The 15,252-nt window shown below is 45.0% G+C and overlaps 2 protein-coding genes across 4 annotated transcripts in view; one reads left to right on the top strand and one right to left on the bottom strand.

Moving 5' to 3' along the window:
• The window catches only part of TAC3 (tachykinin precursor 3), a 169,072-nt gene that overhangs the window by 21,400 nt on the left and 132,420 nt on the right, over nt 1-15,252 (top strand). The window lies entirely within an intron of this gene.
• The window catches only part of LOC121922269 (retinol dehydrogenase 16-like), a 19,391-nt gene continuing 13,811 nt past the window's right edge, over nt 9,673-15,252 (bottom strand). For both annotated transcript variants that reach the window (XM_042451482.1, XM_042451481.1), the window contains exon 5: nt 9,673-10,135. In XM_042451482.1, the coding sequence (XP_042307416.1) occupies nt 9,918-10,135 (218 nt within the window). In that variant the 3' untranslated portion in view covers nt 9,673-9,917. The remainder of the gene's footprint in view (nt 10,136-15,252) is intronic.

Raw genomic sequence — 15,252 nt, forward strand, 5'->3', positions numbered from 1 at the left:
ATTATTATTCCTCCTGCCGTATCCTCACATCCTGTGATTCAGCACCTCTCAATTTTGCACACTCATCATGGCTTCTAGTGACCTTTGCTCTGCATCTGGGACATTTTATTATTCTCGATATCACATTTTCCTGACAAGTACATATAACAGTATATCAGGTGTAGGAATGTCTTTCTTATAAAAGCTGATTTCTGAAAAGAGCACCAACTGAGGTCTATTAAAGAAAATACAGGCATATTTCAGTTAGCAAATCCTCTGAGAAAGAATCACGTTTCTACAAAGTCATTTTATGTCCACCCAGCCTCTCCTTTCTCTTATTGAGCTGGAGTTTTGTTTTATTTTTTAGCACACTGGAGGGAGATGAAGGAGGGCTGGAGAAAAACAGACTTTCAGTGGTGGGTTGCATCAGCATGTCTGCACTAAAAATGCAAGAAAGTTTGAGTTGAGAAACAGTGGGATTCTGCTTTAGCAAATCCTAATGTTGCTGTGTGTAACTGGCTGCAGCAGTTTAAGGTAAACAACAGTTGCCCCCAGAATCCCTTGCGGAGCATTCATGGACAGCAAAACTGAGAGAAAAAGGAAAAGCAGATAAGCCTGCCTCACCAGATACTCGCAATAGTTTAAAGGAGGATAGAATTGTAAATCTGGCCACAAAATGGAAATCATAAAAAAGCAAAGGCAGTGAAAGAAAACAATTGTCCCTGGGTTCATTTTGGAGGGAGCTTTCAAGTGGTCCCCTGTGTCAGGTTTATCTGGTCCAGTTGCTTCATTTCACATGAACATATTCTTTATTTTGGATAAAACGTTTGCTGAAACATGTTGAACTGCTTTTCTTTTTATGTGGCATAGGAACTGATCCCTATTCTTTCCATCTTATTTCTGCTTCTGATATCAAATTTTCTATTAAAGAACAAATGCCTAAGACCACATCTACTTTGATAACTGAGGTATACCTGTAGAGAAAAACAAGTAGCTCCTGTCTATTGACAAGTAATGTTCTGTTGTATGTATTTGATTCCCAAATTTCTTTTGCATTTCCTTTAGTATTAGATCCTATTTACAAGTCTATAATTATTTTGTATGACTATTAATATTATAATGTATTAAGACTGCAATCATATGCCCATTTCCTTGGATCACTTGCATTGTAAATTGATCTCCACTGAACTCGAGGGATTTATACAGACATTTGACCATGTTGTCAGGACTTTTACAACACAGCACTGTGTGGTGTAGTGGTGTGAGCATTGGACTATGAAGACTGGAGACTAGGGCTCAAATCCCTGGTCAGCTGTGGACACTGACTTGGTGATCTTGGGCAAGTCACATTCTCTCAGCCTCACACAAAAGCAATGCTTTTTTAAAAAGCAAACATTCCAACTGCACAATTTCCCCATCAGACACCCCAGAACATTTTTTAAAGGAAAAGCCAAATGGCTACAAAGTATGTTTTCTTCCTTGCTTATAGGTACCCTTATCAGTGACACTTTTTCTAAAGGAGGAAGGAAGGGGGAGGGGAAAAAATCTAGCCGTATCTTTAAGACTTATTTTTATTTTAGTATGAGTTTTCATAGATATCAGTCCACCTCCTCAGATGCAATACAGAGTGACAGTAAGGTTTTTAAGCATGTTTGTACAGTTGTGGGAGTGGGGTGGAATGTAATAGCTAATACAGGTCTTTCAGATTTTACATTAGTTATGAATAAGCAGGACAAATCAATGGTTTCTGCACCAATGTAAATCCCAACCCAGTAACACACTAGCGCAAGCAACTTTCTTTACACCCCTGTAAGGAACACTGCTGTTTGAAAGGGCACTGAGGAGCTCCAACTGTCCCAGTTTGGCAGAGACGCTTTGATGAATCCTCGGCTCATCACTTCACATTTTCTGTTGATTTTAAACTTCCCGGTTTGTTTTTCTTCCTCCCACTTTCTCCCTTTCTCTGCAGCTTACTTCAGTTGTTGCAAAAAGGGTGCAGTCAGACCAACCCAAAAGTCCCAGGTTTTGTTCCTGTTCTTTCTAGTTGTATACTGGGCTAAAACAAACTGACCTGGGGAGCTGATTAAAAAAAAAGTCTCTGATTGTAACTAGGAGCTGACAGAAAATAGTCAACAAAATGTGTGTCACTCTCTAAACTGAAATCGGAAAGAACAGAACAAATCTGGGACTTTGGAGAAAAGGCAGACTGGAGTGTATCTTATGTACCTAAGATAGGGATGAGGAGTGTCCTGGGTTGAACTGAAGTAGTGTTTTGTGGGAGACATAGTGTTTGGTGACTAGTGAAGTCACAAGTAACCAGAATAGTTATATGATACAAAAGTTTAATAAAGGTCCTGAGAGACTAAAAGCTGAAAAAGACTGCCCAAAAATGCCGGATGGCGGCCAAGCTGCCACCGTACAAAGCTGCCACTGTGTAAATGGCCAGGTGGCTTCATGGCAGCTTGGGGGTGTGCGTCGTCACCAAGAGCACCTGAAAAGCACAACTCAGTGTACAGCTTTAAACCAGTCCATTTTACACTGCACTCAGTAGGGCCTACTATACAGTTTTTTTGGTAAATGGGATTCCAGGCCAGCCATTTTACATAGGCTGTAGGGGAAAAAAATAGCAGAGTACAAGGTAGCCCTAAGGCACAAAAACAAGTGTGCTTCAAGGGTATTTATATGGGCCCAACAAAACATTACCTGTCCAAAGATAAAAGGTAAAAAATGCAGATGTTCTGGGCATATGTTTTAAGTGCATATTAAACAGGTAATAACCATAATGTAGCTAGCTTTCTTTCCCAGTTTCCCAAGTGAACATTATCAGCTTTCTAAGGGCACATTTAAGTTAAACTGCACATTTAAAAATAACCCTGCCAAGAGAGAAAGTCAACACAGTTCATGCTCAGCTATCAGGAAATCAAGATTACTGTATAAAGTACAACAAACATAGTCCAAACAGTGCCATTATCAGTACTGTGCCTGGCCAGTACTGCGTCGTATATGTTGCTGTTGATTGAGATCCTGCTTCAGGCTCAGGTGTCAACCTTTCAAACTCAGGCATCCTGTGTGGAGAATCCTACTCTGAAGGAGCCTCTTGCTCCCTAGCAGCCTGCTGCTCCCTCAGAGATCTCCCTTGAAGCTGAACACTTTTCCTGGTGTGCTCAAACCAAGCTCTATCTTTTGCTCACCCACAGACCAGAAGCAGGTCCAGCCTCTTCATCTGATTCTAGGGTTCGGTTACCTCCACCCCAGCATGTCTAAAGCAAACTTGTAATGAAAGACAGTTAAGTTCTATAACCCAAATACAATATTCTCAAACACAATAAACTTAAGAGCAACTATGAAGATGAGTAAAAAAAAGAAAATACCCATCTCTGTTTTTCCAAGGTTCTTTGGAATTTCACTTAAAATCTTGCAAATCAGAAGTCCTTATTTATATTAATATTAGCCAGTGCCCACTGGGCATGGATGTCACAACCTCCAGGACTAGAATTATCAAATTTTGGACTATGTGAAGGGATATTTTGGGGATATTACAGAGGATGTAGACCAGGGATGGGGAACTTGTACCTCTCCAGGTGTTGCTGAACTGTAGCTCCAAGCATGCTTCACCACTGGCCATGCTGGCTAAAACTGACAGAAGTTGCAGTCCAACGACATCTGGAGTGATACATTCCCCATCGCTGAAGCAGATCATTATAAAAGGTGGACATGAAATATCATTGTTCAACTGACTCTGGGCTCACCTACACTGATGATGATGATGATAATAAATAATAATAAAAATTTTATTTTTATACCGCCCTTCCGAAGATCAGGGCGGTTAACAACATAATAAAATACAACATTACAATAATACAACAATATTAAAACAAAACAAGATAAAAGATAAAACCCCCGTTAGCCAATCCTCTTTGCCACAGAAGAGGAAGGGAGGCCCGCTGGACTTTAGTCGGGGAATGCAAGATGGAACAGAAAGGTTTTCAGATCCTTTCTGAATTGGGCCAGGGAGGTGGTCGAGCGGAGCTCTGTGGGCAGCGTGTTCCAAAGGGCCGGGGCAGCGATGGAGAATGTCCTCCTCGTAGTGGAGGACAGCCTAGCCCCTGGCACCCTAAGGAGTTGCTGCCCAGATGTTCTGAGGGTGCGGGACGGAATGTACGGGGAGAGGCGGTCCTTCAGGTATCCTGGGCCCAAGCCATTTAGGGCTTTATAGGTCATCACCAACACCTTATATTGTGCCCGGAAGCGAATAGGCAGCCAATGCAGATCTTTAAGCATCGGTGTAATATGGCTGGCCCTGGAAGTTCCAGTGACCAGCCTGGCTGCCATATTCTGTACCATTTGTAGCTTCCGGGTTTGATATAAGGGTTGCCCCATGTAGAGTGCGTTGCAGAAATCCAATCTCGAGGTTACCAGAGCGTGTACTACCGTTTCAAGGTCCCTCTGGGCCAGGTATGGGCGCAGCTGGCGAATGAGCCGAAGCTGATAACAGGTGTTCTTGACCGTCGCATTCACCTGAGCCGTCAGGTGAAGCAACGAATCAAGAAGCACCCCCAGACTGCGCACAGAGTCCTTCACAGGGAGCGTGACCCCGTTCAGGACAGGTGGAACTACCGCCATTCCTGGACCAGGGGGACCTATCACAAGTACCTCCGTCTTCTCTGGATTCAATTTGAGTTGGTTTTCCCTCATCCAGCCCATTACTGACTCCAGACAGGCCACGAGAGGAGAGACGCCATCCTCAGTCACTGCATCAGTCGGAGACATAGAGAAAATTATTTGGGTGTCATCAGCGTACTGATAACCCCATGCCCCATGTCTCCGGATGATCTCTCCCAGCGGTTTCATGTAAATGTTAAATAGCATGGGAGACAGAATGGCTCCCTGAGGGACCCCAGTTTTAAGGGCCCTCTCATCGGAGCACACGTCTCCCAGCTGCACCATCTGGGACCTCCCAGAGAGGTAGGACCGGAACCACTGGAGCGCAGTGCCCCCGATTCCCACCTCTGCCAGGCGCCCCAGAAGGACACCATGGTCTATGGTATCGAAAGCCGCTGAGATGTCCAAGAGCACCAACAGGGACACGCTTCCCCCGTCGATGCCCAGACGGAGATCATTGAACAAGGCGACCATGGCCGTCTCTACCCCGTAACCCGCCCGAAAGCCAGTTTGAAATGGGTCCAGATAATCCATTTCATCCAAGACCGCCTGAAGCTGGATTGCAACCGCCCTCTCGATCACCTTCCCCAAAAATGGCAGCAGCGAGACTGGCCGATAATTATTATGTACCAGGGGGTCGAGGGAGGGCTTTTTTAATAAAGGTTTTACAATGGCCAATTTTAATTCCGATGGAAATTGCCCTTCCCTCAAGGATGTATTAATAATCCGGCGTAACAATAAAGTTACCGCCGGTCCCCCCTGGGCCGCTAACCATGAGGGACAGGGATCGAGAGAGCAAGTTGTCTTCCGAACACTTCCGAGGATCTTGTCCACATCATCGGTACTTACCAACTCAAACCGATCCAGTTTAATGGAGTCCACGGAGGCTCTGGACGCCTCTACCCTAGGTTCTGCTTGAATGTCGGCGTTAAGACCTTCGCTTATCCGAGAGGTTTTATCCGCGAAGAAGTTATTAAATTTGTCGCAGCAGGCCTTAGAAGGTTCAAGGATCTGGTTCGGGGCAGGAGGGAGCTGAGTTAGCTCCCTGACCACCCTGAACAACTCTGCTGGACGCGACTCCGCGGACACGACACGAGCAGCATAGAACGAGTTCTTAGCTGCTCGTATCGCCTCTCCGTAGTCCTCTAACAGTTGGTCTAGGAGAGCCTTGTCGTCTAAGCGAAGGTGTTTCCGCCAACGGCACTCTAGCCGTCGCTTCCTCGCCCGGAGGTCTTCCGTATACCAGGGCTTACGTTTGGAAGCGGGCCTGAGAGGGCGCTTGGGAGCGATACTGTGTATAGCCCTAGAGAGACCGGTATTCCAGATACCGGTGAGGGCATCAACAGAGTCGCCATCACTTCCAACCATGTGCCCCTCTAAAGCTTCCTGGAACCTTTTGGGTTCCATCAGCCTTCGAGGGTGGACCATCCTAACAGGTCCGCCACCCCCGGGGGGGATCTGGGTAGAGACCTTGGTTTTTGCCTCCACCAGGAAGTGATCCGTCCATGACAGGGGGGAAATATTAATTATTTCCGCCCACGGATTTTCCGCATCCGAACAGAAGACCAAATCGAGACTATTACCCGCACAATGTGTAGGACCCACTATCAGCTGGGACAGGCCCATGGCCGCCATGGTATCCATGAATTCCCGAGCCGCACCGGGTGGAACATAGCTGGCCGTGAGGGAGATGTTGAAGTCACCCAGGACAAGTAGCCTGGGCGTCTCCAACATCAGTTCAGCGACCAGCTGTGTCAGCTCATTAAGGGAGTCCGTTAGCGCACAGGGTGGCCGATACACCAACAGAATCCCTAGACTGTCCCTAGCCTTTAGGGTCAGGTAAATACACTTGATATAGGACGTCTGTCGGATGTGGTTCCTGGTGAGGGACAAGGTGTTCATATGTATCAAGGCCACACACCCCCCGCCCACTTAACCTGGGCTGGTCCTTCACCGAGAATCCAGCAGGCAGGGCCTGAGCCCACACAGCATCTCCTTCAGGCCAAAGCCAGGTCTCGGTAATGCAAGCCAGGTCGCAGTTACTGTCCTCCAACAGGTCGTGGAGGATGTGGGACTTGTTGTTGATCGACCTGGCATTGCACAGGAGCAGCGACAGGGTTTGTGGCACGGTTGGAGTGACCCTCAGGTCCCTTAGGTTGGGATGGGGACAGGAAGGAGAGATAGATATGATGCATCGATCCCGCCTTCCCCTGGAACGCAAGTCCCTTCTCCCACCGCCATACCTCCCCCTGCCCCACACTACCTCAATGGGAGCTCCGCTCGTGACGATGTTATCCCTTTCCTCCCCAGCCCATGCATCCCCCACATCCATAACCTCCCCCCTCCCCTTTCCAGCAATTAAGAGAGCAGAGGTTAGCCACCCCAGGCATCCTCTGCTCTATGGCTAACCCACAACCTCCCTAGCCCGATAAAACTGCGCAGCTGCGCGGTGGCAACGCTGCGGAGTCCCGCAGCGGTACCCTTGGTAGTCCCGGGTGCGCACCTCCGACACCCCGGGAGGAGGCCGCCCGGCAGAAACGCGGCTCCGGCTGCGACGGTGGTCTGGTGAGGAGGCGGAAGGGGCATGGCAGGAAGGTCCGGTTGCCCGGCTTTATGCTCGCCGCTCTCACCTGGCGAGCCTCCTCCTTGCCTTCCCCCCAGGTGTCCCTTAAAGGGCCCTCTCACCAGCTGCCGCCAAGCGCCAAAGCAAGCTGGAAGAGTCCCGCAGCGGTCCCCTTGGCAGTCCGTGGGCGGCACTCCCGGGGCAGTGCGCAGATGCGCACCTCCGACACCCCGGGAGGAGGCCGCCCGGCAGAAATGCGGCTCCGGCTGCGACCATCATCATCATCATGTTATATCCTGCCTCTCTCCAAGCATAGGGACTCAAGCAGCAAACAGCAAATTTAAAACAATACAGTTTTAAAAGTTAAAACAGCTATGCTTTAAAATTTAAAATGTGTTAAAAAACTCTATACACACCTTAAAATTTAAATTACAAGGCATTTAAATCCCACCTTTTGTGTGTTTGAAAAAACCTGATAGGACAGTCACAAAAAGTGAGCCGAGTCTGAGAACAGCCACTGAGAAGGCCTTCACTCTTTCCCCCACCAAGTGCGCCTGAGAGGATGGTGGAACAGAAAGAAGCCCCTCTCTGGAAGATCTCAACGCTCTAGTGAGGTCATAAAGGATGATACAGTCCTTCAGAAAATCTGGACCCAAGTCATATAGGGCTTTATAGGTCAAAACTAGTATTTTGAATTGTGTTCGGAAATGGACTGGCAGCCAATGGAGCTGTTGCTACAAGGGAGTTGTGTGCTCCCTTTAGCCAGCTCCAGTTAAGAACCTGGCTGCAGTTCTTTGAGTAAGCTGATGTTTCTGAGCACTCTTCTATGGCACCCCATGTAGAGTGCATTACAGTAATCCATATGGGATATGTAACCAAGTCATGTACCACCATGGCCAGATATGACTTCTCAAGGAATGGGTGCAGTTGGTGCACTAGTTTTAAATGTGCAAATGCATGCCTGGTGGCCGGTGAAACCTCATCCTCCAGGCTTAATGCTGAATCCACAAATATCCTCAAACTAAGAACCTGATTTTTCAGGGACAGTGTAACCCCAACTAACACAGGCTGAATGCCTACCCCAGGTCTGTCTTTCAGCTGACCAGGAGCATCTCTGCTTTGTCCAGATGAAGCTTCAATTTTTTTTTTTTTTTTTTTTTGCCCTCATCCAGTTACAGTTGCCAGGTTCTGATTTAGTACAGAAACAGCTTTCCTGGAATTAGGTGGAAAGGAGTGATAGAGCTGGGTATCATCCGCATACAGGTGACATCTTACTCCAAAACTTCCAGCGGTTTCATGTAGATGTTTAAAAGCATAGGGAAACAAGGCTTAACCCTGAGGGACCTCACGAGCCAATGTCTAAGGAGTTGAACAGGAATCCCCCAGCACCACATTCTGAGAGTGCCCTTCCAAGAAAGAATGGAGCCACTGTAAAACAGTACCTTCAAGTCCCATCCCAGAGAGGTGACTCAGAAAGATACCATGATCAGTACAGACAACTGTTGAGATGTCCAGTAGAAGCAACTGACACACTCTTCCAGTCCAGTTCCCTGCGTAGGTCATCCACCAAGGCAACCAAAGCAGTTTCTGTCCCATACTCAGGACTGAAACCAGACTGACACAGATCTAGATAATCCATTTCATCCCCAAACCCCTGGAGTTGTACTTCTCGTCACCACATGCTTTAGTACTTTGCCAAAAAATGGAAGGTTGGAAACTGGCCTATAGTTATTTAATATAATAAGATCCAGTGAAGTGTTTTTCAGAAGAGGTCTCACCACAGCCGCCTTCAGTCAGACATGTTGGGACCCTGCCTTGTTGTAAAGAGGTATTAATCACATCCCTTTCAGCCAGTCCTCCTCTGGCCAGCTTAATTAACCAGGAGGGGTCTAGTACACATGTGGTGGCTCTCACCTCTCCAAGGATTCTGTCCACATCCTCAGGCTGCACAAATTGAAAAGTATCCATTTTGTTTCTGATTATACCATTACTGACCAAAAATATTGTGGGCTAAGCCAAACATCATGTGGATCTTCAAAATATGCTCAAAAAGAACAGGAATAAACCTGGGGCTTTCTGGTCTTTTTAACTAGTATGGGTGTATCAAATGTCTTGAGCCAAGATTCTGTGTGTCTATCTAGGAAGGACAGTGTATGTTTTGGGGTGACCAAGCATGTGCCATGAGGCTCACACGCAATTTCTTATTCATTTTGATATACATAATTTGGGTATCATGCTTGACTGTGTCTTTGTGAACGAAACAAATGTTGGGACAGACACATTGCTGGATATGCTGCAAAATGCATTCTCTTAGAGATGTGGGTACTGTATACAGTTCGTGGTGGCCCCAAGCTCTCTTTTGGGTGCAGACTCAAAATTCATCTTGTATAACTGTCATCTGGGATCTTCATGCATAAAATAATAGTTATGACTGGAAAGGGAGAAAATTGCAACCATGGAGACATAAGAAGTGGACAGGCCAACATTTATTTTGAGGTGGTGTGACATACAAATTTCATCATCATCTGAGAACTACTGAATCTCAGTTTAAAACCTCAGCTTCATGTAAATTAGCACCTGACACTACTAAACATCTTCAGCTTTGTGCCAGTCTAATAGTGTTTTTTTTTTTAAAGAACCAGTACGCTTTGGAAAAACCAACATCCTTTGCAGGTTATATTGTTTCACTCTTGTAAACATTGTGTGCCTGTGATCAGTAAATGGCTTTGTCTGGTTTGGGATTGCCATATGTTGCAATAAAATCCATAAGTGAGGCTGGCAAGTAGGAAAGGGGAAGGAAAAATAATTTGGCATCCCAACCTGCAGAATAGCGGCTGCGGGGATAGTAGGAGGTCAGTGCATGCTCCATACAGTCTGTGACAAGACAGAGGTTTTTTGTCCGCCATCTGGCACCAACAAATGTCTTGTTAACTGTAGGTGAGAGAAAAGAAACAGAAGTAAGTCAGCTTTTCCTGTATGTAGCTGAATAATACAAGCCCTTATGATTTCTGTAATGGAACAGAGGACTTTGTAGTCCAGATCAGGGTTTCCTTTTGCTTTGTTTTGAGAATATCACTGCTAGATTTCCGACTAGATGAATCTCTTGTCTGTAGTAGTGTCATATGGAGGTGCAATGAGTGTGGACCACACTGGATGTCACTGAGAGGTGGTGACAAGACCACTGTGGACAAGCTGCTTTTGCTGGCCACTGAGCAGTGCTCATCCTCACTACATTCTGGTTGCAGTGGCACCTTTCCTGCCTTGGGCTGTGTTTGCACCTCTCCACATTCACCCACTCCAAAGGAATGGATATGCTCTTTCTTGCCTTCTTTATAACATCAGTGCCAATCTCAGAACCTCACCTACTGCACAGAGGAGTCAGAGCCCTGGGAGCTGATTTGCTGAGACGCATCACAAACCCGTTTTACTATTTTTCTCTCCCATAAGTCTCCTCAGTCACTATGCAGTCAGCTCTTATTTTCTTTTTTGCACACTGTTTTAAAAGTACACCAAAGAGGCCTAAAACATTAGCTCAGTGTGGAGGGAGGATTTTCTCCCCAATTTTTCACAAAATAAACTTTTCCAAGTTATGTGACAAGTAAGCTTATGCAATGGTAAGAAAATAATAATATCAAGAATTAATTTTTTGAGATATTGTCCCATATTATCCTGTATGGAGAGAAAAGCAGGGTAAAAATTAAATAGACAACATCTAAAAATTATTAATTTTGGACTACAACTCGGATTCTGGGATTTTAATAGTTAAGAAAAAGAACTTTTCCAAACTTTTTACCCCCAGAAAGGAACTTTCCCAAGTATGCTGATGATGTGGTCTGAAAATTAAAATGTTAGGAATTAATACAGTGTATTGTAATGGATACAAGAGCCAACATGGTGTAGGCACCTTTAGAGTTTGGACTACAACCTGAAATGGAATCAGTGCCCCACTGACATGGAAAGCCCTGGTCACCACAGAGACCCACTGACTTTAATAGATCTTGCTCTTGAGTAGTCATATTGCCCTGTTTAGACTTGTATTTGCTTGCATTAATAAAGACATTTATACAGTGATATGTCAATCTGTGAGCAATGATGGACATTAACATCTTCCAAATCTATTTGTTCTTTTATCATTAGTGTATTGTAATTATTATACTTTTAAAAACTATTTTCTCTTTTTGCCAGTGCAAGTGAGCCATTTTTAAACCCGGGTCCCAGCAGTACTCAGTCAGCCGCTTTTCCAAAACAGGAGCTTTCTGTTTTTGCAAAGTGGCTGGTTGACTGCAGCAGGGTCCTGGCGTATAGTCGCCTGGCGGCAGCAGTGGCAATTTTACGTGCAGTAATACCCACTTTTGAATTTGCAACCCCAAATCTGTTTCTGGGTCTTTTCCTCCATGTGATAAGCTCCCTAGACACAGAGGGATTAGGATCTTTACCTTCCTTTCTTTCCTGTTTACTTTCTCTGTCAGCCATCTATCTCAATGCATAACAAGCAGATTACATTGTTTGGTTCAGCCAGGATTTCTCAAATGATTGCCATCTGTTGGAAAGAAAAGTAACTAATGCAGGCTGAACTCTCCTGCCATCTTATGTTTCTGGCCTGTGCTGTCTGCTCTCTTCATAAAGGAGAACATTTATAAAAGTATATGCCTGACATTGTTTTCTCTTTTAGATTAGTTCAGGATGTTTCTATCCAAGAATGTATGTCTTTAATAAATGTTCCTCCTGCTGAGGATTCTAAACCTATTTTCTGCCTGCATTATGGTTCTTAGGAATTCATCATCCCAAGATGGGCACTTCTACTATTGCTGGAATAAAGGCTCTAACAGGTCTTTCATTCCAATAATGATCTCTCTGCATCCATCCCCTCTAACAGAATTGTCTCATCCCATGATCCCTGTCCGCTGCCAGGGATAGTCACAGCAAATCTCTTCATCCCATGAAATGGATCCTTCCTAAGGGATCATTTCCTTCCTTCCTGTTCCTCTTCCAAAGAGAGAAGCCCTTCTTTGCTGAGACCTGAATCCTCAAAGTGCAGATGAACTCTTATTTTGGGAGTGGGACACTTCTGCCATATCCTCCAGGGTCTCATCCCTAAAAGTCTTGTCTGCCGAAAGCTTTGTTGAGCCCTGTTGGAAACCCATCTGGCTCAATGATAGACCCTAACAGGTCATAATTCACACCTATGAAGAAAAACAATATGGAAAAACGAGACCACTTTCCCATGATCTGCAATCTCTCCACATCGGCAGCCTTAGCTTCTCCAAGTCAGCAACCTTGGTTTCAAGGGAGCAAAATAATCCACCAAAATCTAGGAACTCAGATGGTTTAAAGCTATATTTGCAATAGTTCTATACTTTGGATAGTTTGACATGGTGGCTTTCTAGCTATAGACCTGCTTTTAAAAATACAATTGTTGCTGTTATTGTGTTTCTTTATCCATCCCCTGAAAGGTAAATTATATAACAGCAGAAGGCAAGGAAAGATTGATTACCCTGGTCTCCTTATCCTCTTGCTAAACTTGTACTATTCTGAACTCATGTTTATGATTAACTTTTCTTTACCTTGACATTTGGCCATTGGGGCCTAGCTGCCTCATAACTGGCCAGAGAGGAATTAGAATGAGAGGTGAATGTTGTAGAACTCAATGGGAACGGTGGTCAAAATGGTATAAAGTTTAATTTAATTCACATACAAGTGGAAAATTGCCAAAGAAATAAAATAAGCATTGATATGACTTCGAAAGAGGATATAAGTTCAGGTAGATTAGTGGGTGACTCAGCTTGAATAAGTGGACAGCTGCCAGTGGCCTGCTTGAGGTATGTAAGATGAACAAACATGAACAACAGTTGCTAATTGGGTGTTCCAATAAAGACTACACTGGCCAGAATCCCAATGTGGATTCATAATGACCTAACTGCTGGAGACAGCAGTGTACAGTTTGGACAATGTGCAAGGAAGTACAGTACCTGTTACCTCCTTGTTTAATACTTTTGTCACACCTGCACAATGGCAGTCAGAAAGCTTTATCTTTAGGACTAAACTTTATCTTTAGGTTCTTATTGGGGTTGCATCTAGTTACCATCTGGCTGCCACTGTGCAATCAGGGAAGAAAGAACAATTTTCACCCATGTCTACTCTGCAGCAGCAGGACAGTGTCCAGTGGTGCCAGTGTGGCCAATCAGTAGTGCTGCCCACTGGGGGTAAAACTGTGCATAGAGCCATTGAGCTGCTGCTATGCAACTGGGGAAGAAGGTCTACCTGGTCCTCTAGTTCAACAGCCCAAGCATTCTAGGGGAACTCCACCAGCAGTTCATTAAAATATTGAAGATTTTTTAATAAATGGAGGGAAATGATCTGATTGGAAATTACATTTTCCAAGTGTGGAAAAAGCAAACTTTTTCCAGATCTCTTTTTAACACATTTGCAAGTGCTGATTATTTAACACAGAAGCTATGGTTGAAGTAAAAAAAAAAAACTTTCCAAGGAAAAAGGAAAGTTTTTCAGACCTTGTTTTTAATGGTTTGTTCTCAATAGCCAGTGCTCATCAGAGGCTGCATTTCCCTCCAGTCAGGTTCTGGAATTCCGCCTTGTCCTAAACCATCACAACAACAAAAAACTTGGGGAGGGGTGCATGATGATGATGATGATGATGGACTAAGAGGGCAGAGCAAACCCTAAAAAGTTGATGTAGGTGGATGGGTGGGAAGAAGAGAGGAATTCTACAGACTGAGTTGGGGGGGTGGAGAAGGAAGATGTGAATACAATTGAGAAGAATGAAAGTCAAAAGGAGAGAAGAGAAAAGGGGAAAGGGCAGAGAAATAGACAATTATAACCAGGGGAACTGTGAAGATATGAGAGAAAAGAGGGAGACTACAGTACATTTAGCCAGTAGTTTAGTCATGGGGAGAAAGTGATATATGATGAAACCTGGGAGAAGATCACTGCAAGTACATGTTGCATGGGGAAAAAGAAGAAAGAAAATGAGAGAAAGAGAATGAGACAGAAATGAAATCAAGAATTAAAAGGGCTGAAAGTAGAGCTGAAGAAAACAGATGGCCATAGAAGGCTTTTTGCTAACTGTGGCGGGATACACACCGCCATAAAGTACGTATTGTATACGTACTAGGGTTAGGAAGGGGCGGTGCTTCCGCACCCCCCTAACCCTAGTACGTATACAATACGTACAAGATGGCGACGCCCCTTCCACATGGGCGCCGCCATCTTTACGTACTGGACGCATAGCGTCCAGACGTGTTGCGGCGCCTATGACGTCGCGAATGCGCCTGCGGCGCCTCGCAACATCATAGAGGCGCCGCAGAAAGAAGCTCTGAAATGGAGCTTCTTTTTTGCTCCGCACGGGAGTCGCGCGGTTTGGCTGCTGCGGCTCCCGCGCAGAGCAAATGGCGCCGGCGGGGAAGCGCCGCAAAGCGGCGGTTTGTATCCCGCCAATGGAGCCAATGACCTGCACTTCATGTTAAGGAAAATGCAACATGGGACATACAGTAGAAGAAATAAAACATGTATGTGAAAGTCACTATGACTAAGCAAAAGCAATTAAGAAGCCACACAGGTGACAAAGCTAATGTAATTTAGAAGGCTTGAATGCCAAGGACAGAATTATAGAGTGTACAATTGGAAGCACCTGAGATTCATTAAGTGTACAAGGTGAGATGATGAAATTCTTAAGTATGGGTTGAACTATGTGAACCAATCAAAGTGAATGTACATGCCCACTGGGTGGGAACTGACTAAGTGGGTGGTAATTAACAATGGCTATAATAATTGCTATGTTTGCCAATGTATTTTGTGGAGTAGTTTGGAGATATTGGAGATTGTAGAGATTGTGAGGGCATTAGTATTTTGTATATAGTAGAATAAAGTAGATCTTTTATATAAGACTACTGAGTTGTCTGGTGTCTTGAGTGAAGATACAAGAGCCAGCAGAATCCTGGAGAAGTTTGGAGACTTCTGAGGAAGAAGAGTGAGAAGGCTTGGAGAGTTTGTCAGGGTCTTCAGCCTATTCTCTGAAACTCTGCTGCTTTGGA

The sequence above is a fragment of the Sceloporus undulatus genome, chromosome 2 (assembly GCF_019175285.1).
Source record: "Sceloporus undulatus isolate JIND9_A2432 ecotype Alabama chromosome 2, SceUnd_v1.1, whole genome shotgun sequence".
NCBI lineage: Eukaryota > Metazoa > Chordata > Lepidosauria > Squamata > Phrynosomatidae > Sceloporus > Sceloporus undulatus.